Source organism: Lacerta agilis, chromosome 7 (genome assembly GCF_009819535.1).
Source record: "Lacerta agilis isolate rLacAgi1 chromosome 7, rLacAgi1.pri, whole genome shotgun sequence".
Lineage (NCBI taxonomy): Eukaryota > Metazoa > Chordata > Lepidosauria > Squamata > Lacertidae > Lacerta > Lacerta agilis.
The window spans coordinates 9,560,711-9,585,413 of NC_046318.1; the positions used below are offsets into that span (position 1 = coordinate 9,560,711).

At 43.6% G+C, this 24,703-nt stretch overlaps 1 protein-coding gene across 1 annotated transcript in view; it reads left to right on the forward strand.

The window, feature by feature from the left end:
• The first annotated feature begins 4,688 nt into the window (after window positions 1–4,688).
• LPCAT1 (lysophosphatidylcholine acyltransferase 1) overlaps window positions 4,689–24,703 on the forward strand; it is a 41,706-nt gene continuing 21,691 nt past the window's right edge. The window contains exons 1-3 of the mRNA XM_033154326.1: window positions 4,689–4,966; window positions 21,772–21,914; window positions 24,278–24,492. Coding sequence (XP_033010217.1) covers window positions 4,799–4,966; window positions 21,772–21,914; window positions 24,278–24,492 — 526 coding nt within the window. The 5' untranslated portion in view covers window positions 4,689–4,798. The remainder of the gene's footprint in view (window positions 4,967–21,771; window positions 21,915–24,277; window positions 24,493–24,703) is intronic.

A 24,703-nucleotide genomic window follows, 5' to 3' on the forward strand; every position in this document is an offset into this window, starting at 1 on the left:
GGTCTCATAAGGACTGTGTTTGCAGGTAAGATGGAAGGAGGAAGGTACTGATGATGGAAGGGAGAGCAGTATGGAGGAATTGTGTATTTCTGTTAAATGAATTCTTTTAGAAATAATAATTCAATTCATTAGAGATTTCTGAAACATTAAGCCATATATAAATGCTTTTATTTACAAATCAATTTCAAAATTGGGACTTGCAGAGCTCACTTATCTCCAATGATTTTGGCAGATGAAATCTATATGAGTCCCACACCAGTATTTCTGGTTACTTCTCGGTAACCTTTTAACTGGTTCTCAGGTTGTTTCTGATTTCTTTTGGCAAGAATGGGTTGCAGCAATATAGATACTGCATACCTGAGAAGCAAGAACTGAGAAGCTAATAAAATGAGACCAGAATCACCATGCTTTGTTCTTCAGTGATCTTTACAGTCTTCCTTATCAGCAGAAAAAAGGCAGAAGTATTGAGAACACCTTGGAGCAACAGCAACTAAAGGATATTTAAGTGTGCCAACCACTTTAAGTGTTTACTTTTTCAAATAGCTTTCTTGGTTGACTATTAGGACCAAAGAATGAGAGAATCAAAAAGTTTCAAAGTCGACATTTCTTCTCCTTTAATTTACCTGGAAGAAAATTTACTTGATTTGCTGAAGTGTGCTTTCAGAACAGCATTGACTTCATACCAAGAACAAACTTACCGGTAGTTGGTCTCTAAGGTGCTACTGGAAGGATTTTTTTTTTCCACTGAAATTGTCAGCAGAGGCCCGCTGCAATTTTAGAGGAAAACATTCATTTTAAGTAACATCACTATGTGTGGGAGGAGGAGACAGTAATAGCCATTCCCAAATATTTTGGAATTAATATTTTATTGAAAAGTTTACATTTATAAAGAAAAAAGTGATACGAAGAAAAAGAAGAAAAATAAAAAGCCACAAAAATGTGTAGAGGACAAATATATACACACAATAAATACCCTAACCAATACATTCTTTTATAAGTTTGATATTATTATACATATGTAGATATTAATAGGCTACTACATTTTGTATAAACTCGTTCCAAATATTGTTATATTTATCCGAACAAAGTGTACATCTGTAAGCAATCCATTCATAAGTTGCGAGTGTTATCACATTGTCAACTTTATTGTGCTATTTTAAGAATGCATGGAACAAGTTTCTATTCCAGTCATGGAAATATCATGGACAATGGTAAAAACAACAGAAAACAGAATTTTCAGTGAAAATAAGATGATTACTGTGGTTGTCTTTGCTCTGGCGACTGGGAAACAACAGCAAAAGCATTCTAATTCACACATTCATCTAGGTGCCTTATGTACATAAGCAGAATCACTGGGAGGTACATTTGTAGGTTGTTAGTATCACAGAGGTAGTAATACTATTGTTTGGCAATAAGCCACGACAAAAAGAAATGGGGCACCCAGAGTGCAGCCGTAAATGTAGCTCTCTTATCTCCTGGCCACCAACACCAACATGGAAACATACAAGGTAACATAGTTTTCATTATCAGGCAGCAAAATAAGGACAAAACCATACAAACTCAGAAAGTGTAACAAAGTAATTTTAGATACTAAACTCAGGCAAATATTTTTAAGTATCACAGTGTTTTAAGACATTCAGAATGGAATCTACAGCCAGAGGAAGATGGTTTCTACATCGGAAGATGGGTTTTGTAAATATGGGGGGTTACCTTCCCCTCCAGCCACTAGCATGTGCTACACAACTTGGCTTCTATTGACCAACCACCTACCCTCCTGCTCAGGAGAGGTTCAAAGAGCTCTGTCAGGGAACATCATGGTGGGTGATATAGATGTCTTCTTTCTCATTGATGGGGACATGCCCACACCATCTTGAGGACCTGTGTCTCCCCCCCCCCCCGCCGCCCTGTGGTTAATAGATGTGGCAATCATTTCGTTTTATGCCACACCTTCGCGGCAGCTGTACTGTGACTGGCACCCACAAAAGCTTCTCAATATTGTGTCCATCGTCCCCAAAAGTTTCCCAACCCCTACATTAAGGTACAGGGCTGGGCTAGGAAGGCTGGATTGAAATACGCGCATAACTAGTTGTCAGGTCCAGGCACATTCACCATATCTCGGTCAAAGCAACTCAAAACATTGTGCTGAAAATTGGGGAAATGCAGACATGCCTAAGATTAGACGGTGAATGTCAGAATGTGTAAGTGCCTAACAGCATTGGAAAAAGCAAGATCTAAGGGTAATATGGAAGCCTTTGTACATTCTTTCCATTTTCCATAACCTGTGAGATTTTCAATCACAGCACATCTTCAAATAATCTTTAACAGAAAGCAGGAGAAGGGTGAAGTGGTCATTTGCAAACCCCGTGCTTCTTTCTATTTATAATATATATGCATTGCTTTTCTGCCCGATAGGGCTCCGATGTACTGTACAACTAATACAAAACATGGTACAATATTGATAATAACTATAATTTTCAATAGGCAAAGTTTTTTTATGTTTTGCTATTCCTATCTCCACCATGCTCAAAAATCTTCCTTTGATGTAGGTTTGGGTACAAGGAAGTGTTTCTAGTACACACGCAGGGGAGAAGATTTGTCTTTGATTTCTAGTACTCCCCGTTCTCTATGGTAAGTGGTACTTTGCTTCTGGAGTAAGGGTGCTCAGATCCAGAAGTGCGCAGTTTCTGCTTCTCAAGGTTCAAGTGCCACATGTTCCCATCACCTGTTCTTGAATCATAATTAAGATCTGAATGCACAGGTGCAGTTTTATGACCGTTTGTGTAAGGGTACCCTGCCATAATAATTAGATATGGGGAAAGCCTAATGATCTGGCCCTGCACTGTGATATATCAGAAGAGCTACTGCCTGTCTACCAGTTAAGTTTTAACATATCCAGCTGAAAGGATCTTTGTTTTAAACGATAGTAAAATATTTCAAGCTATGGTGTCTTTAAACATGTTAGATATGATAGCACAAACTATATATGGGTGGCTAAATCTAAGGTTACATTTTAGAGGTAATCTACACATGCAGAGAAATCACATGGTGCTGAGAGGAACTATAATCTCTCAAACTTGCAAGGGTTAGTTTGAGTGCTGCCCTACAAAAACATCACTCTACCAGGGGAAAAGTGTCCCCACTCCAGGTTGAATTCCTCTCAGGAACTTGCATGTCATTCCCACGCATGTGTCAATTCACCCTAAACTAGGATTGCCGTATTTCAAACTGTGAAAATCCGGACAGAAAAGTTGAGCTTCTGGGTCAAAAATGCAAACAAAACAAAACAAAACAAAACAAAAAACCCCACAATTTTCCAGCTAGTTTTATAGGAAAACAGCAGAAACGGCACTGCTGCCATGGGCTGCCATATCCCTGGATTTTCCCAGATATTTGACCGATTTCTGCCCACACTGCTGCCAACTGCAGTATTTCGAGTATGTCCAGGAAAATCTGGACGTACGGCAACCGTACCCTAAACTGGGGAAGTTACATTTTATATGTACACCACCAGAGAACAAGGTATGGTATAAATAAATATATAATATTGATTGGTGGCATCTGCCTGTCTCAGGAGACAATGGAAGAGTGCACCATTGGGGGGTAAAGTCAAACCATTACAGCGCCTGCTGTGGCTGTAGAGACTGATATGGGAGAGACATGTTTTGTTGCAGTTGGGGCAGGTGAAAGCATCTGGTTTCACGGTTACAACAGCCATTCCTCCTCCCGTCATTGCTGTGGATACACGACTGTCTGTCCCCCAGCCATCCAGTCGAGGGAACTGCCCGCTAACAGCGCCCGTCTTAACTGGATTGAGCTTCAGTTTGTTTTGCCTCTCATTCAGTCCGTTACCGAGACAAGGCATCAATAAATTAAAACCTCTTCTAACTCTGGATTAAGCAATCCAAAGTATCCACCACCATCCTGGGGTCGGCACTCATATCTCCAATATGAATTGGGAGCAATGGCCACCTCTTTTGGTGCACGCTTTTGCAGGCGTAATCCCAATTTAAATATAACCTAATTTACTTGTGGGTAACTCGCACCGGATTGTGAGCAAACTGCAGGGCCTATTTTCTGTTTTGGCCACCAGTTGCTGTTTTGACCACCATTTTCATTCTAATTCCACTGAGTCTCATCCATTTGCACGGAGAAGCCAAGGTTTGGGCGAAATCGACACAGAGAAAAGAGAACCTCTCCAAGGTTCACAAGTTCACTGAATCCTGCTGGCGACCCTAACAAAAGGTCATAAATGCCAAGTTTGTTGGGGTTATTTCAAGCAGGTGGCCTTCCTGGGGGAGGAGGGAAACCGAGCGACCAGAGGTCGCCTCACAGCATTCCACTGGGCCCCGCAGAGGCCTTCCCTTCCCGCGCCCCTCAGAGTCGCCAAGCGTCGCCGCCGGGGGCTTCCCGACCTCCGCCCCCCATCACTGCGCCCAGGACGCATGCGCGCTCCGGAGGGCGGGGCTGAAGCCGGGAGCTCGGCGGCGGCAGCGGCAACAGCAGCGTCTGACACAGCCGCGCATCCGCCTCCTTCCCTCCCTGCCGGCTCAGGGAGACCAAGCGGCCGAGCGCTGCTCCGACACCCTCGCCAGCCCCCGGCCTAGTTGATTAACCGCAGCGCCGAAATTGCCTCCCTCTCCCTCCCGGCCCCTGCTTCAGAGGAGAGGAATTTCCCTCAGCTTCACCTCATCCCTTCCTCCTCCTCCTCCTCCTCATTTCTCCGTTATCCCCTCCCTCCTCTTCTGACCCAGCGCGCCCATTTTCTCGCTCGGCTTTTCCTCCATTCGCATCCCTCACCATGAGGCTGAAGAGCCGGGGATGCTGCGCCCCGGGCGGAGGCAACGGAGGCGGCGGCGGGGAGGAGGAGAAGCAGCAGCAGCCACAGCAGCCGCCCGGGCCGGCCCCTCCGCCGGTGCGGAGCCCCTTCGCGCACCACCTGCGCTTCAGCGCCCTGCAGAAAGCCAAGGTGGGTGTGCGCGCGCTAACCGGGGCATGTCTTCTGTCTGGAGGCGAAAGGGGAGAAGGAAACCGCCACCCATAGACATAGATAGGGGAGTGCGCGCGCGAGCGAGCGGCGCTTCCTCCCCCCCCCTCCCCAAATAAAGTGTGTATATGCTCCCGCGCGCGCCCGCGAGACAAGACCCGCTCTTGTGTGCGCGAGACGCACGCAACGAAGGGGGTTGAATTGCACAACATGTGGAGACGCCGAGTTGCGCGCCCGGCGGAGGGGAAGGAACGAAGGGCTCACGCTACGTGTGCGACACTGCAACCAAATCGCACCAGTTCTAGTCTCCTAACCGCTAACGCAGATGGGTCTTGAAGTCCCCCCCCCTCCTCCTCTCCATCTGCAGGTGTGCGCCTGAGGAGGCCTATCCTTCTTCACCTCTCCGCTTTCTTTCAGCCCCTTACCATCTTCCTGATGCTTCTCAGTACAACAGGTGCCTAAAGCTCTGAGGCCTGATTTATTATTTTATTTATTATTATTATTTATTTGGCCTGGCCTCCCTGGCAGAGCCAAAAGATTGCAGTAAACTGGCACCCTCGACTCCCTCAGGCATACCTAGCAAGGGTGGATCTAGGGAAAAGAGACCGGTTCGGTCGCGCTGGACAGCGGAACTTGTGAGGCGCCACAGCAGTTGCCACTACTATGAAGTCCAACAGAAGGGGCGCGTGTCAGGTTATGGTATCGCACTGGGCATCGCGGATATTTGAGACGCCAAGGTCCGCCGCTGTATGTAGTGCCCCTTGCACCCTTAACAAGGAGCTATATTGGCACACACATAGGGGGGTGTCACTTTACCGCAAAAGCTGTATTAGAAATTACTACGTTTTACAACTACTCAAAGCATCCATAGTGAGGGTGGCGAGGCGAGGAGGAAGGATGAAATTTTTTGTGTGAGAAAGATGGGAAGCTTCTGTGTTCGATGACGCCATGACAGCAGCGGCACATCACCACAAACATATACTGCACATTGTGCGCTCCGTAGTGTGGCAGGTGATTTCTGCAGCCCTTCTGGGCCTGGGTCCCAGCGGGACCGGTTTCCCCAGCCCCTAGGTACACCTCTGCCCCTTCTATTGGCAAGTGGCCTCTTCCCAAGGAAGAGCTGGTAGGACGTGCCTTAGGTTGTGGCTACTTCTTAAAGGTACCCAGAGAGCTTTCTTCCAGGGGCACCCAACCCTTCCTTGCCTGCCTTAATTGGTCCGGAGTGGGAAAGACAGATGGTGGGAAGTTTGCCTGTGTGGCTAGGCTATTTAGGCACCTTGGTGGCTGCCAGTGCCAGATAAGCCCCAGACTCCCTCCAACCTTTGGAGCTGACGAGGTGGGGCAGGGATTGGCATGCAGTTACTAAGACAGTCGCCCACCTTTGCAACTTCATGGTTTGGGAGGAAGGCTGGCTGCTCACAGTCTCCACAGGACAGCACCATGCTTTGTCATAGTGAATGTGGCAAGTGGGAATTGCTGAAACCTGCTAAAGCCCACTCCTAACTAAGGTTCTCAGAAATAAGGCTCATTCATTTTCAGCACAGCTGATTTGTAAGCATGCTTAGAATTGCAAAGTAGCAATCCTGGAGTTGGGACTGGAGAGGCTCTGGTGTTCTTCACACCTCCTATTCCTTGTTTGTATGATGAGAAAGACCATCTCGTGTCTTCTCATTTGTGTCAAGGAAATAAACAACTATCTGACTTTTAGAAGACATCTGAAGGCTGTTCAGGGAAGTTTTTAATGTTTGAAGTTTTATTCTGTTTTTAGTGTTCCGTTGGAAGCCGCCAAGAGTGGCTGGGGAAACCCAGCCAGATGGGCAGGGTATAAATAGTATTGTTGTTGTTGTTGTTTATAATAGGGACTATTAGTGTCCAGCCCCAGCCTCACTTTAGTGCCCTTAATTTTCCTGCACTGTCCAAAAACAGAGACATGAGGTTTGATAAATTCTTCTCGCTTTATTGAGGTGCCCATATCAGAATCTTCCCTGTGCCATATATGGCTTTAAAATTAAATATGATATCTAGCCACCATAAACCATAGTCATATCTGATCTTAAAAGTTTTTGTTACATTGGAACAAATTGGCCTCATTTAGATTCTAGTCTTCTGTCCATAATAACTAGCACTAGATGTCCAGAGAATGTGCACAATGAGCTCAGGAGAAGTTATGGTATTCTGCTGTGCCAGAACAATAGTAGAATACTAGTGCTGAAAAGAATTGCCCCATGGCAATGTTCACCTCATGGGACCAATATTGCAATATTTGGGCAGTCCTCTCAGCTGCTAGGCATGGGGTTCCCCACCTCTCTTCTAATCAATGTTTGTGCTATGCACACTGATTCCCACTTTCTGCAAGCCAGTTGTGACTGGTGTGTTGACCCATACTCCACTTGCAGAAAGAACAGCAAAGTCCATACAGTTATACCATGCAAACTTTCCTGTAACCTGGTACTTTTTCTTAGGCACTGTTTCCCACACTTCCAGCTGAAGGATAGAAAATGGTAGTGCAGAAGTGAACATAGAGAGGAAAGAATTGTCCAGGATCACTTCATTCGTAGCTTCTGGCATTTGCCTTCCTCTGACCAGAGGATGCACTTTTTAAACTTTGGTAGTATGTTGCATCAGGCATCCTTCATAATCATGTCTTAACTATGTTTTGAACACACACACACAGAGAGAGAGAGAGAGAGAGAGAGAGAGAGAGAGAGAGAGAGAGAGAGCAACCACTTTAAAAACAAACAAACCATGAATGACACCTGGAAAGCACTATATAGACTTTTTTGATCTCTTGTGGCAGTGAATTTTGTACGCTAACGTTGCATTGCATGAAAATGTAACTTCCCCCCCATCTTTAAACACTTAAAATTTCCTTAAGTATTCCTTAGTTTATTGTCAGATGGAGAAAACTTGAGCAATAGCTATTCACATTTTCCTTGATTCTTGGCTATACTTCTTTCATTAGTGCTTTTCCCCATTGATTTGTTTTTGTTTTAAACTTGCTTGAAAGATACAAAATCTTACCTTTCTGTGTGCCCTTTACTAGTTCTGCTGGATGGCAGCAAGACTTACACATGGAATTAAAAGGTTTGTCGCCAGTAGGAACGCTCTGGCAGTTGCTCTGACCACTTCTCATGTGGGCTAGGAAAGGGGTGACTAACCTGTGTCCCTCCATATATTGCTAGGCTCAGGGTCCCATCAGCTCCAGCCAGCTTGCATGGTCAGGGATGGTGGGAAATTCTAGTTCTGCAACATCTGGAAGGCCAGAGATTATTCACTCCTGGATTAGGGCAAGAAGAGGATGACAATTAGCAGACTAAGCCACAACATAAATGGGTGAAGACTCCCCACCCCACACCCCACACATGTGCTGGAGGGCTGGGCCATGGGTGCAAGCAGCAACAAAAATATATGGCTAATAAGCCAGGTAAAAACTTACGGACTTCTGTGAATGCCCCAGTTTTGGTTTCCAACAGGCATCCGGTTGGCCACCATGAAAACAAGTTGCCATGACCTGATCCAGCAGGCTGTTCTTATAGAACCACTATATTTTCTCTATTACACCACAATCCATGCTGGAGAAGTGTAAGCAGAACTCTATTCATATAGCAGTGCCTTCTCCCCTCTCCATCCCTACTGTAGCCTTCTGAGCCCCCTGAAAAGCTGCTTTTGAGGGTTAGGGGCACTCTCCCAAATTTCATGCAATGATGAGACCACAGTAACCAGGGGGTGGGGGGGTGGAGGGACAAGTGGAAATCAGGATCCCATCTTCTGCCCCCTTCCCAGTTGCCTAACCGATGTTTAAGAATGATGCGTTTAGCAAACTAATTAATTGTTTACTGTGTACTGTATAATGTTTTTTAAACCACCCTGTCTTCAACTGAATTGATTGCCTGTTTGTAGAACAGGAATTCTCAGAATATCTATAGAGGCAGAATGCACTGGTATAAATCACTAAGAAGAAGCATGGTTTAAACCAGGTTTCCCATTGCAACTTCATGTGGTTTCTAAACTGTTATGCATACTAATTGGTTAATAGATTTTGGTTGGCATCCGTCTGTCTCGGGAGATAATGGAGAAGTGCATCATTGATATTGAAGCACATTTATGTACCATTCCGCAAAGTGTTTATATTATCTGGGAATGTATGTTTTGTATATGTGCACACACACACACACACACACAAACAAACAAACAAACAAACACGGACCCAGTTTTCTTGCAGCTGCCATAGTCTGAAACAAGCAGTGTACTTGTGCATGCTGCTCAGTCAAGCCCACTTTGGCTGTTCAGTTTTGAGAGCTGGGAAGCTGGTTTAGCATTACATACAAACTAGCGTTCATGGTTTGTTCCTCCCAAGCAAACCATGAGTGGAGAAGCCCAGGGTCTAGAAGGCAACTTTAAACCATGCTTTTACATTCTGACTTCCTTGGAAGCTATTAGCCAGTTTCCCAGTTCAAATATAAGGAGAAGCTATGGTTGACTTCTGCTACGCTCATTCAAAGTGCACAAGGCTTGTGCACGCATTTGTTTATTAAGTCAAGGTTCGATCAAATTCAAACACAGTCTCTCCTTACCCAATAGCTACCACCAGCCAAATCCTACCATGGCTTGGCGAGGGCATAGAAGAGAGAGGGGAGGAGGAGCTGGACACGGGCTCTTTGATGGAAGTTAGTGGCCAAGGCATAGAGAAAGTTACTGTAGCTCCACATGCAGCTGCTGCGTGACCTTGGGCTAGTCACACTTCTCTGAAGTCTCTCAGCCCCACTCACCTCACAGAGTGTTTGTTGTGGGGGAGGAAGGGAAAGGAGAATGTTAGCCGCTTTGAGACTCCTTTGGGTAGTGAAAAGCGGGATATCAAATCAAAACTCTTCTTCTTCTTGGTGTAATAAGAATGCATCAGATGGATGGCTATCTCAGATTTCTGTACAGTACTATATTTGCCAAATCTTATTCATCTTAAAAGATCTATTTGTGTTCCCATGGCTGAATCACTTTGGTTCATAGTCATCTTGTGACCAAGACCCCAGTACCATGTTTCTCATCTGTGGTTTCCAGCTGATGAATCCTCAGCAGACAGGAAAAGTAATAATTACTAGCTTCCAAATGCACGTTGGCATTGCTCATGGGGCATTATCCAGCATCAGTTAAGTATTCCTAAAACCTATACTTTATAGTGGAATAGTTGACCTCCTTCATTTTAGGTGGAGTGTACTTGGAAGTTTCCATCTTAGCTTCATTGCTGCCCCCTCTACACATAACAGTTGGCAATGCTCACAACCTTCTGGTGTACTAACTGATACCTGTTGGTTTCTGGAATTCTTGCAAAGAATGCTAGATAGCTAAATCTAGGGTCATCCTATGTGCTTAAGCAAGACTGTACTCCTTCTCATCAAACATGATTCATTACGCCTTAGCTAATAAGAGATCCCGAGCATGCTGTCTTGATTTGTAAATTTAGAATGCATTAGTGGACAGTGTGGAATCTAGTGCAGAAAAAAAAATCACACATTACTGAAATCCGCTCACCCCTATTGTAAAACTTCAGCCACTAATCCTCCGTATTTCTGAAAAATACTGAATATAATGGATCCTAAAACTTGTGCTTGGTAGAGTATTTGTTAAGTCATTTATGTGGGTTATGTTTTCTAAAAAAGAGATTTCCGTATCACAATAGTCGCTCCCTCAAATAGTGTGTTCAGCTGCTGAGTGCTGACAAAATGGAGCCAACATAGGGACGCTGAGAAACAAAAGGAAAGTATTAGGGGGACCAGAAAGTATCAAGAAATAACAACAAACAAAGCAAAATTTTGAAACAGCAGGGTAAGGGGCAACCCTCCACCCACCATAAGCCCAATAAGCAGATACTATGTATCAGATTTTGTTATATTTTGCCTTCTGTATTGTTAACTTGATTTTTATGTACAGCACTCAGGATTCGCACTTTGGCTGAACATGCACTTCATAAATTTTCTAAGTAAATAAAATGAAAATTAAAAACTGGGAAAGGGCTGCCTGCAAGAAGAAGTTGTGGCTGCCTGCGTCCCTTAACAGGTGGGAGGTGATAATACATTGCATGTTACATTGCAGAGGTATATGGGGAGGGGTAGTGCCTCTGATGGGGGGGGACACGTGCTCCTTCTGGGGTGGTTTGTCCAGCTTTGTTCCCCACCCTGCACTTGGCTCTCACCTGTGGCTCCTGGAAGCTGTCAGCATGTGACAGCGGCCACACCATCGGAACAGCTTTGACTGGCCAGCTAAACCAGGTGAGGGCAGCTGATGGATCTCAAACCCTCATTGAGTTAGGGACTTCCCTGCATATGAAGACAAGCTCTGGCAGATTAAGCGGGTAAGAACAGTAGTGGGTCCAGTGGTCAAGAAGGCGGTTTCTGCACATGCTGTAGAGGGATGTGAGGGGTAGATGGGGCTCGTCAGCCTGGGGAGGTAGCCCGTCTAGGAGAAGGAAGACTCTGATCCTAAACCTCTGCTGCCTTGTGGGACATCTTTGGGAGAAGAAAGGGCTAAGGAGCAAACCTTACACAAATCCGGAATGGAGTCTTTGTACACCACGTTTCAGAAACTCTTGCAGCCAAGCTAGTGCCAAACGTATTGCTCTGCTTTCCTTTGCACCACACCAGCGAGGCTGAGAGGGGAGTCTTGCCATCTGGGCAGCCCAGGACCTCCATACACACTGTCTAGGCTTGTGCCCCAGGTAGGTCACTTAAGTGCTGCTAACGCAGCGGTTTGACTTCACCCGCAGAGGCGCACTCCATTTTCTCTGAGAACAGACGGATTGGCAGCAATACATCGCAGCACTTTGTTGCAAGTTCCACTTGTTCCCTCGATAATGGCCAACTAAACCAGTTGATGGACCCCCCCCAAAAAAAAAAATCAGGTAGTTTTTTTTTAACATACTCCTTAGATCTGTAATGGGGTGCCTCTAAGCACCCCATTGGCCAAGACCTACTGCCCCTCCCCGTTCTTTTAAAATGGGTTTTCCTGGTTCCTTTTACCATGAGTGCTGCTGAGCTGGCTGGAAAGGAAAGTGCAGCCACTCGTCCACATTCATCCTCTTAACTTCTTTTCTTCCAGAATGCCCCATTTTGGGATGCCTTGCTTCCATTTTTGTTTGTTTTGTGGCAATTGTTGCTGTTATTATTAATTTCTTCTTCTTCTTTCCTTTTTTGTGGGTTTGCCTACTTTATCTTTTGAGAGGGAATGGATTTCAGCTGCTTTTTCCTTTGCTTGGAAGACACTTTGCCTGTTGTTTTTTTGTGGGGGAGGGTGGCTCACTTTCCCTTTTTTTGAGAGCATTTTGTATATTCTTGGAGTGTAGATGTGTTGCCTGTTTTGGGGTCTGAGTTTCACCCAGTTATTTCCTGTTAAATGGGTATCTTGTGGTGCCCATTGCAGTTTCTTAACATTCACATGCATACTCCCAGGTGCAAAATTGACATAGGAGTTCATAAAGGTAAAGGTAAAGGGACCCCTGACCGCTAGGTCCAGTCGTATCCGACTCTGGGGTTGCGGCGCTCATCTTGCGTTACTGGTCGAGGGAGCCGGCGTACAGCTCCCGGGTCATGTGGCCAGCATGACTAAGCTGCTTCTGGTGAACCAGAGCAGCACACGGAAACGCCGTTTACCTTCCCACCGGTACCCATTTATCTACTTGCACTTTGACGTGCTTTCGAACTGCTAGGTTGGCAGGAGCAGGGACCGAGCAACGGGAGCTCACCCCGTTGTGGGGATTCAAACCGCCGACTTTCTGATCAGCAAGCCCCAGGCTCTTTAGTTTAACCCACAGCGCCACCCATGTAGGAGTTCATATATGCATGTAAATTAAGAGAGAAATATATTTGTTTCTCTACTGCCAAATCATAAAAAGACCGTGGTGGTGTTCAATAGAAGCATTAAAACATTACAAAATCCAGAACAAATGATTAAGGCTGAAACAAATTAATTCTCTGAAAATACTTGTTGAAACAGAAGCCTTTTCAGCAGGCGACAAAATATCAAAATTCTTTCTTAATTCATTAGAAGCAGTGTTCCAAAGTGCCACTATGCTAAAAACAGGCACCCCCAACCTTCGGCCCTCCAGATGTTTTGAACTGTAATTCTCATCATCCCTGACCACTGGTCCTGTTAGCTAGGTATCATGGGAGTTGTAGGCCAAAACATCTGGAGGGCCGCAGGTTGGTGGTGCCTGGCTAAAAGCCTTAATTTGCATAGAAACCAAACAATAATGTGATAACTGTGGAGCAGTTAGGAAGGTTTCTCTGGGTGATCAGTGATCTGGCCAGTGTATAAGGAACAAAGTGGTTCTTCAGGTAACCTGGTCCTAGTTCATTTAAAACCTAACAGTAATAATCTTGAATTTAGCTAAGCAATGTATTGGCAGCCACTGCAATGCAATATGTCTCTATTGCCCAGTTCTCAGATCATCTTTCATAACAGCCTCAGATGTAAAGAACTCAGCCTCCCCATATATTTTCTTCTCAGAGGCACACTCAATTGGCATTTATGCATGTAAAACAAGATCAAAGTACATTGGTGTTCTGCCTATTTCTCTTCAGTTTTCCCTTTGTACTAGTAGTGATGAATATCTTCTTCCCAGCGCAGGTAATAATTTTTATCATGAAGTATTTGAATCCTAAACTGATTAATCTGGCATTTATTTTGCCCAGAGAGCCAGCTGCCATTTTCAAAGTTATCCAATTAGTCTTGGCACCTTCTACATGTGATGAACCCATGCTGCAGTACAGTCTGTTTGTAATTTCCTGCCACATCATTAATTAATCTTTTCTCTGATATCCATTCCAGGGCCTTGCATACTACCAAAGTTAGCTCAATTGGCCTCTGATCATTCGAATTCGTTCTATTTCTGTTTTTGGATTAGATTAAAGGTACAACATTAGATATTTCCTATTTCGTAAAGTACCATTGCTGACTTCTCCGAGAACCTGACTTTATGGGCAGGGTCATAATAAAATGTTTCATTCTTTGGTTCCTCCCTCATAAAATGGGCTTTGCCAAGCAGGAAACAGGATATGGCCAATTTCCTTCGGTGTCAAAAGCACAAATAACATTTCTTACCCCTGCCTCTGCTGCATGGTCTCAGTAGAGCCATTCTAGGTTATGGCCGTGGTTTCAACATTTAAGAACAGCCCTGCTCAACAAAATTTAATCTAGCATCTGTTTCCAACAGTGACCATCCAGATGCCCCTAGACCAGGGGTCAGCAACCTTTTTCAGCCGTAGGCCGCTCCACCGTCCCTCAGACCATGTGGTGGGCCGGACTACATTTTTTTTGAGGTGGGGGGGAATGAACGAATTCCTATGCCCCACAAATAACCCAGAGATGCATTTTAAATAAAAACACACATTATACTCATGTAATACACCAGGCAGGCCCCACAAATAACCCAGAGATGCATTTTTAATAAAAGGACACATTCTACTAATGTGAAAACGTGCTGATTCCTGGACCGTCCATGGGCTGGATTTAGAAGGCAATTGGGCTGCATCCAGCCCATGGGCCTTAGGTTCCCTACCCCTGCCCTGGACAACGTAAGAACACATGCCTCCTCTTTTATAGTAGCATAATAGAGGATCAAGCGCACATACCCAAGGGGTCATCCTGCACAATCAACCTTGCTCATAACTATTATAGGATGGTTGTGCTTTGGGAGGACACCTGCTGTATAGTTGTGTGGTGCAGAAGTATTGTCCAAGGGTAGAAAAGCTTGCTTGAATGAGGTAAGAAGGGAAAGGGTAAGGGAAGCCACCACGAAAGGTTCAGTGGGCTGGGCCTCTCCTGACTCATTCTCATTCAAGCATTGGGTAGGATACCAATAGTTTCTTGTGGGAAATTCTAAAAGCACGCCATAAAGGTCTTCAGCACATAGTAATAACTGCACAATCCTATGTCAACTGTAGCAAAGGCAACCCATCTTAGTTCAAGGGAAGCTGGATAAGTCTACATGACTTGCTCCTTCACAATGTGCTCCTCAAACTGTTGCAACATAGGATTCTGTTTAGGACTATTGTGTTTAAGTGTGCAGTTTTTATGAGCCTGGTTTTTTAAAGGTAAAATAAGGGGTGAACATAATTTCTATACTTTCAGTTTTAAATGTTTAAATGATTTCCTGCTCTGTTATATTTTACTCCAGGAAGACCCATTTATTGCTGCAGAAGCAATCACTCAGATCACTTTTAAAATAAAAGACTGTTAAGTATTTTGCAGTCTCTAAGTGTATCTAATCTCCCTGTCAGTTTTAATAGTGGCATGGTGACTTCTTGTTTTAGAATTTATTCACAATACATATTTAAAATGTGCACTCAGGAAGTTGATTCCATGTCTAAAAACATAATGTGATCAGGGTTAATAGATGTCTATAATATGCTGAGAATCTGAGAGCAGGTCCAGTATACATGTATGTAAATCATTTCTTGTTTACATATTAAATGTGGGAGTGTTTTGTAGGAGCATTTGCAAATTGTAAAGAAGGAAGTCTCCCTGAATATAAACCATGCCCTGCAAGCAATAATTTCTCCAGTCAGAAGAATATTTGGCAAGGACAGAAAGTAAAAATATAATTTTTGGGGGGTGGGGGATGACAACAAAAAGTTAATGGCTAGTGCAAAACCTTTTAACATAATAAAGCATTGACTTTAAATCCTACTCAGTAAGTCCTATCTTTTTTGGGGAGGGGAATACACTGAAAAACTGTTTTAGGCCAATTTGCCTTCATATGAGGTTTGAGAGGGACCTCTAGTCTTTCTTCCATTAGCAGGAATTATTGGTAAAAGCTGTTTTTTACTGCATCATAACTATCTAGGAAGATTTAGGCCATTTAGACAACTTAAGTGGTTTTAAACAAAAGTTGTGAAGAAATGTACTCAGAATTTAGGGATTCTCGTTCATTGCACTGAAAAAAACAACTGTACTTTTGGTGAAAGGCTTAATTTTCTAGTGAGAAAATCAAAGGTTTGTCTCGCAGTATTGGATACAGCAGCTGAGGCATTTTGCTGATAGTTCTAAAGGTTCGCTGCAGGTCCCATATATCTTAAAGAACATACTTACTGCTTCAGAGTGAAGATGGTTGATTTATTTTTCTGGTTCCAAGCAACTTGACGTAATCCTATTTTTCACAACTTTCTATTGCTGCTAAAAATAACTTCAGTATGCCATGTTACTTTTCTACAGAATATACACTATACAAATTCTATTTTGTTGTTGTTTTATATGATGTAGTTTTGACAGTGTGCGTGGAGAAAGTAGAATTGTTAGGTGTTTCTTTTTTAACCTGTGAGAGCTTACATGCCTTCATCCTTTTGATAGCTGGTTTTGCGTGTTGTTCGACTGAGATAGCATTTTAATGCCACTTAATCAGTCAGGCAAACTGATCCTCCGGGTAGTTCTCTGGCATGAATATTGAAACGAACGGAGTTTGTTAACAGATTCCTTGACCTTGTTCATTTCAGGTAACATAATTCTGAAGCCCAAATCAGTTCTGAAAGCTTAGTCAGATAATTCTTGTTAATGATCAGTATCTCATAATCTAAATTCTTTCTTGCGTATCTGAATAAGGCTACAGTCCTGACCTCACTTATCTAAGAGTAAGCCCCATTGAATTAAATCGGACTCAGACTGGAATAGATGTGGTTAGGATTGCACTGTTAGTGTAATGTATTTTTAAAACAATCTTGTGTTGAACCGAGCACATATTTGTAGCTGAGGCAGTTCATATCAAGGTCCTTAATTGTAAAGTTTAATCCTGTGCAGCTGCTACTTCTTTCTTGTTTAATGTGTTTGTAAACATACATGCCAAGAGAATAAGGCTGCATACACAGTATTCCTTAGAAGCACATTTTTCTCTCCCCCAGCCCCCAAGAATTCTAGACACTGTAGCTTGATAAGAGTTGCTGGGAATTTGTAGCTGTGAGGAGTAAGCTACAGTATAATGCCTAGAATTATTTGAGGGGGGAAATGTGCTTCACATGATCTTTAGAGATATACGTGGTGTTTCTGCAGCCTGAAAAACAGTTGACTGCATTTCTGTCACTTTGTCTAAGCTTGCAGCCTCGAATCGGAAGAAGTTGATATTAAAATTAATTGTGCTATCATTATGCAACTACATATGTAAAGCCGTTCAGCTGAATATGCTACAAAAAATAGTCTGATGCATGCCAGGAGCCTCAGCCAGCAATCTTCTTCTGTTTGTTCTTTAATGGCCTATTGTCTTGGGTATTAACAGTCTTACGACTGGAGTGTACTGTACAGTTCTGTGCTCAGCCTTTTACCACTGTTCCTAGTTATTGCAAGACACCACAGACTTGCTGGAGGAACTGAAGTCGAGAAATGCCATTCTGGCCACCACAGATATATGTAGAAGTCCCAAACACACATTTCCCACGCACAGTTGGGCTATAAACCATCAGAAACACTAAGCCGTGGCAAATCTAGCTACTGAGCTTAATTGCTTTGTTTCACAGTTGCAGGTAGTCTGCATCTTCAAGTTAGTGGTCTTGCTTCAGTGTTGCCCCATTTTATACTTATTGCTGAATTAGAACAGTATTTCCTTAGTTCCTGACCTCAGTTGCCTCTCTGATACCTGAACTGCATTAGTAATGACATCATAATCTAGTGCCATAAGCACACAAACGCAGTCTTATACCATATTGATGGCTTCCATCTGCCATCCATAGCACACAGCACAATTCATTGTCTATAACTAGCCCCTAAGACGGGTGCCACAAACTCATTAGGGCCTGTGGGACATTTGATAATCTTAAAACTGTTAATGTTGGCACTACAGAGTACCCAGTTTGCACAAAAGAAAGCTGCTGATGCTCAGAATGCCACCCCCCCCCCAAAATAGCCATTTCCCAAAACAAAGAAAAGACAAGAAGCAAGTGCACACACACACAAAACCCCAACCACACAACCCCCAAAAAGCAACAGTGACAACCCACAAACCTTTTTTTAAAAAATGGAAGGAGGCCTTGGCAGGCACCAAAGGGGAGGCTGGCATAACAACAACAACAACAACAACAACAACAACAACAACAACAATTTATTTGTACCCCGCCCATCTGGGTGGGTCTCCCCGGCCACTCTGGGCGGCTTCCAACAAATACTAAAATACATTAAAATATCACAGATTAAAACTTCCCTAAACAGGGCTGCCTTCAGCTATTTTCTAAATGTCAGGTAGTTGTTTATCTCTCTGACCCCTGATGGGAGGGCGTTCCACAGGGCAGGCGCCACTACCGAGAAGGCCCTCTGCCTGGTTCCCTGTAGATTTGCTTCTCGCAGTGAGGGAACCGCCAGAAGGCCCTCGGCGCTGGATCTCAGTGTCCAGGCTGAACGATGGGGGTGGAGACGCTCCTTCAGGTATACATCAGGACTGTCAGGATTTACATCAAGTATTATTGAAATTACAATACTAGCTTGGGCTACAATACAGCAGCACCCACACACCCCAGCCATGCTAGAGGGGGTTGCATTGGGCAGAAGCATCCCGTGTCACTTTGCCAGCACAGAACTGCCTGTTCTGCCTGCTGACTAGGTGGACGGAAATGGCACTATAGTAGGATCCCTGCCAGCAGCAATCTGCAGAGAATTGCAAAACTGGGCTTCCAGGGAGGGGCTGAGGCAGCCTGGGATCTGCTGGCTCCCAAGCTGCTCCATCTTGCAGTCACTAGATGGCAACATGCGCAATCCAGACTGGCACAGCAATTTGCCTGCCTTCTCCCCAGGCCAGCATCAGCGCACTGCTCTCCAGCCAGGTTTGGAGTACAGTATGTTGTTGGTTTCCTCCATTGGTTATTGAGTATTAACATTTTGTATGGAACAGACGCCCTTGGGAGGTGGTTGACTCTCCTTCCTTGGAGGTTTTTAAGCAGAGATTGGATGGCCATCTTTCATGGATGCTTCAGTTGAGATTCCTGCATTGCAGGGGGTTGGACTAGATCACCCGCAGGGTCCCTTCCAACTCTACGGTTTTATGAAGTGTCTGATTTGTTTCTGTGTCTGTGCATTTATCCTTTTGTCCAGACGCAGTCTGGTTTGGTCTGTCAAGAGTTTTCCTTTGTCCATACTACTGGTAGTCTTCACCCTCTTCCAAGATGTGAGTTGCTTGGTGTCCTCATATTCTGTTTGATACATAGGCAGTGATGTAACAGCTGTTTCTCAGTACATATATTACATGATGTGTCACAATGCAAGAGGTGGTTTTTCTTTCATTTCCTCATTCCATGCAGCTATTTCTCTTTTAAAAAATTTGTTTACTTAAAAACTTGGCCAGGTTGCAGCCCAGCAGTTGTTACTGGTGTGGCATAGATACAGAGAGCATAATCCTACAGATCTATAGGCAGAAATGATATTAAAGCTCACTTCTTCTTCTTTTTTTGTCTTTCCTTCCACTGCCAAAAATAGCTTACAATCTCTTTACTACATGTAGTTCCAAGTACTGTGATGTAAATAATATGGGGGTGGACAGAGACAGGAAGGGTAACTGAATTGTAATGGGAAAACAGACAGTGCTTTTCTATTTGTATTAATTATATAACAGAGTTTTTAAAAGATGCCATGTTCATGCCGCAATTCATTAAGATCGTTCATAGTGTGTTACTGCCGTATGTGTTCTCAAATTGTCAATCTTTTACTCAGCTAGAAACAAATTCAGGCTTCTTCCTGGATAGCAGACATACAGCTTTCCGGGTCAATGAAGCATTAGTTCATCTGTGTTGTGTTTGAGCTTAGGATGCAATTAGGTGAAATTACAATGGCTTGTAATATCAGATTTCTGTTGGACTATGACTAACATTGGATATCACCGTGCATGCCTTTGCTTGTTAAAAACTTGCAGAAGCTTATTGGAGCAGACCAGATGTGCAACTAGACGTGTTTGCAATTTATGTATTAGCTACGAGCACACTAATACCTTGTGTCTAAGGAATTTTGGGCAGGAAATTGAAAATTAAGATTTGGTCCCTCCAGGAGGTTTCTCAAAGTTTACAGCAACTGTACCCAAAGTTCTAATAAATGTTGACTAGGAACATAAAAGCCACCCAATACACAAACCAAAGACAGTAGTCACCATTGCTAAAGTAGCCATTTGTAGCTTTATGATCCACGGATTTTAAGCCCTTTAAGCTTGTGGGATCACATTAGCCCATACATGTCATATACCCAACCACTTCAGTCTGCAGAACTGGCAACTATAACAGGTGCCACGTAATATTTCCACAGTTGTAAGAAATCCATATTTTAGTGTGGCAGTGCCTGCACTGTGGAACTCCCTGCCTATTGACATCAGGGAGGTGACTCTGTTGTACTATTGTCTATGCCTTCTTAAAACATTTTTTTAATTATTTAGTCAATCCTATTGGGACCTGTAGGTGTTGATGTGCTTTTATTTATTTTACTGTTGATTTTAATTATCTTTATTTTTTTATTGATATTTTTAATATTTCTTGTAAATCACTTAGAGGTTTTATTACAGCCTGGCAGTATATGCATTTTGCTAAGTAAAACGAATTTTGTCTAATAATCCTCTTTTAAAAGTCATCCCGTTTGGTGATCATCACTGTGTATTGGGAGAGCGAATTCCATAACTATGCGCTGTGCAAAGTGATAATTCCTGGTACAAATGAATGAAATCAGGGTCCTTAGTAACTTGGAGTGGATCTACTCTTAAGAAGCAGTTATCATCATCACTATGCAAGGCAGCAGAAGGAAAGGAAAGCTCTCAGTGCTCTAACTCTGTTTGGATTATGGCACCAACCACAGTTATCTGATTTTAAAAACTTCTCATTTCCCCACATGCAAACCCCATCTTGAAAACATTGCAAACCCCATCTTGAAATTTGACAGCTGCCCTGTGTGCTTCATTTGAGTATAATGGCGTTTGCCGGGATTTCTTCATTCCCGGTTTGGACAGCGATACAGTCAGGGTGAATGGGTGCCATAAAAACTAAGGTGTGCAAAAGCATGGCTGCATAACTATTCAATCTAGGTGCAATTTCAGATTCTTTCTTCAGCTTATTTTCCCTTACAACCTGCCCTGAACCTCTTGGAATGTGGGTGGGGGATGGGAGCGTGGGGGGGGGGAGGGAGGAAGAGTTCTTGTGTGATACTTCCTGCTCGCTCTTTTAGTCCACAGCTGGAGAAATGCTTTTGTCATAGTGTTCCATGTGTGTTTGGCTGTGTATTCCTGCTTAACTAAATCAGGGGTCAGCAAACTTTTTCAGCAGGGGGCCAGTGCACTGTTCCTCAGACCTTGTGGGGGGCCAGACTATATTTGTTTGGGGGGGGGGAATGAACGGATTCCTATGCCCCACAAATAACCCAGAGATGCATTTTAAATAAAATGACACTTTCTACTCATGTAGAAATACTCTGATTCCCAGACCATCCGTGGGCCGGATTTAGAAGGCAATTGGGCCAGAACCAGGCCCCGGGCCTTAGTTTGCCTGTGCATGAACTAAATCATCCTGGGGAATACTACAGGCTTTTACTAAACCCAGAATTGGGAATACATCCAGAACTGTCAATGTCTTCTTGCTACTTCCAATTACTTAAGAAGCATTTTCCAGATTTGGTAAGAAAACGAGTGTTTCAACCACAATTTTAAGCGGTGTCTACCGTTTGGGCGGCTGTCGTCTTCATTATAATGTGTTAGATTTACCTGATCATCAGCAAAAAAGCAACCATGTTTACAAACGTTGTTTGCCTTGTGTCTACAGTCCAATCTTAAAAGAACCAAATTCCTTGGATTTCTGCAGATTGCCTTCATGACGCTGACCCTGTTCCCCATCCGGCTGTTTTTTGCTGCTTTCATGATGTTGCTGGCCTGGCCTTTTGCATTCATCGCATCCATGGGACCTGCTGACAGAGAAATAGAAAAACCCCTCTCCTGGTGGCGGAAGTAAGTCATTGAGCCCATTTGGTTGTGCTAACATCTACTTGGAGTATAACGCAAGAAGTGAAATTGGCACGGGTTACTAATTTGATATATTTCTCCTCATAGTGGTCAAACTGACATATTGCACAATAGAAACATCATTTCCCCCTAATGATGAATCACGTGTATATTTAACCCTCAGCGGCAGCTGCTTGTACTGAAAAGCATATTGAAGATAGGCTGGCATTAAGCAGAGAAGTAAGCTGGTGGGGGAGGAGGCAGCGTTAACCTTTTTGCAACCTTTCCCTTCTCTGCTGCCCAACCTTCCCCTGGAAGCATTTTAAAGACTAAGCACATTTCTGGAACATCGCAAGCAGAAATGAGTAAGTGAGGTTTTGCAAGAGGAAAAAGGGTTAATCATGCATGCCTCTCTCACAGCTTCTGCGCTGAAGCTCTCCGCCGTCTTGAAGCTGGTTTTCACTACAGAGAACAGCCACCAGGATTTAAATAGGTCCAATGTGAATGTTGGTCCGAAGAACACTTTTATTTCTCCTGGCTGAAGTGTGTTAAGTTCAGCGTCTGTCCTGATTCTTTTTGACTGCGTCCCCATTCGCATAAACTGCTTAACTGCTTTATTTGGTACCCAAAGATGAGTTGCCGGAAGTGTTTACAAGATCTTGAGGGTGCTTCTTCTTCTGGAAGATTTTCCATTATCTCTACGTGCTGTGCTGTGCAATGTTAATCCCAGGATTAACAGAGGGTACATCTGATTGGTTAGAAACACAAGGGAGTTGCTGAGCAATGCTGTCTTTCTGTACCCATGAATAGTCATGAGAAACAACAGTATAGAAAACCGTGCCCTGTTATCTCCATGGGATGGTTTGTCAGCTTGGGAAAGTACCTTAAAAGGGGAAGGCGACTGGTTAAATGTCTCATCCTGACAGGTGCCTGTTTTGGTATACCCTGGAGAGATATCCGCACAGCTTTTGCAAATACTTCTTCAGCTGCGGCCAAAGAAGTTGCAAGCATTTCCCCAGCATGTTGTTTCCTTTTCTCTTAACCCAAGATATGCTTTGTGGGGCAGGAAAGCTTGAAGGCACTAAAGCTTCAAGTTACAAATAAATGTAGCAAGGAGGTTATATAACAGCTCACAGAATACTAAAATTTATATCTTTAGGCAGCAGGTGAAAACGTTTCTCTTTAACCAGACCTTTAGCTGACTAACCTTCTATGTCCTTTTAAATGGAAGGGGGTTATTGGTTTCTTTTTCTTTTTGTTCTCTTTTTTGTGGTTTTATGTTGTGAACTGCCCCATGATCTTCAGAGGAAAGGTAGTATACAAATTTTATAAACAACAACAACAACAACAAATTTCCTCTGCCCAAATTGTTGGGAGTGTACACCCAAAGTTAGTTCATTTCAGATTGTGCCCATTAAAATTAATGGACATAATTAACTTAGGTCCATTGATTTCAATGGGTCTAATATAACTTGGACCTCATGAAAAGAGAAGACTCCCTAGAAAAGACCCTGATGTTGGGAAAGATGGAGGGCACAAGGAGAAGGGGATGACAGAGGATGAAATGGTTGGACAGTGTTCTCGAAGCGACTAGCATGAGTTTGGCCAAACTGCGAGAGGCAGTGAAAGATAGGCGCGCCTGGCGTGCTCTGGTCCATGGGGTCACGAAGAGTTGGACACGACTGAACAACAACAACAATATAACTTGGATAAAACTCTTTTGAGTTTATAGAAAACCAATATTGTATTTATGGTTGGAGTGTATACCCATCTTAGGATATCATCATAATTGGAGATGATAGCTTAATAATTATAAACTATCCTACAGCTAGCTGGGGGAGAATGAGCAGAGAAAAATAGTCACCCAGCTCTTGGCATGAGCGTCTATTTAATGAGAGTGCACTCTGTGGATATACAGTGGTACCTCGGGTTAAGTATGCTTCAGGTTAAGAACAGACCTTCGGAACGAATTAAGTACTTAACCCGAGGTACCACTGTATTTGTTTTGGGTTGTTTTTGCCTGCTTTGGCCCACCCTCTGTGATGTCCATTGATGAAGATAGACAGGTGACAGGCTGCCTTTCTAAAGAGACAGTTTGAACCTGTTCTGCGGTGATGCTCCCTTTCGACCTTTTGAGGTAAAATGAAGTAAAATCTGCTATGGGGTTGCTGACGGAACTGGTTAAACTGATACTATTTAGCCACATTTGAACTCCCTGACATAACAAAACCGTGTTAAAACGCTATCAGAAAACGAGGAAGCAAAGTGCTTTTAAAAAACAATCTTATTTTCCCAGTTTCCTTGGAAATAGCTTATGTAGTTAATCGCGCATTAACACTTCTGCATTTGTGCTATCTAATTATTTTCAGGTTTGTGGATGTCATGCTGAAGGCCATCATGAGGACCATGTGGCTTGCTGGGGGATTCCACTGGATAAATGTGAAGGGCAGGCAGGCCTTGCCCACTGAAGCAGCAATATTGACTCTGGCTCCCCATTCCTCGTACTTTGATGCTATACCCGTAACAATGACCATGGCCTCCATTGTTATGAAAGCAGAAAGCAAAGATATTCCTGTTTGGGGAAGTAAGTCAAAGAAAGCTTTACTTTCAAATAAGGTCCACGGCGATTTGTTTCTGGAACGGAACGTATTCTTGGAATGTGGGAACCACCGCAGAAAAGGGCCCCTTCCTGGTTGTTGGCAGAGGAATATCTGCAGCTTGTGAGAAAACTAGGAGGGCCTCTGGTAATGACCTTAGGGGCCAGACAGATCCAAATGGGAGAAGGCGTTCTCTCA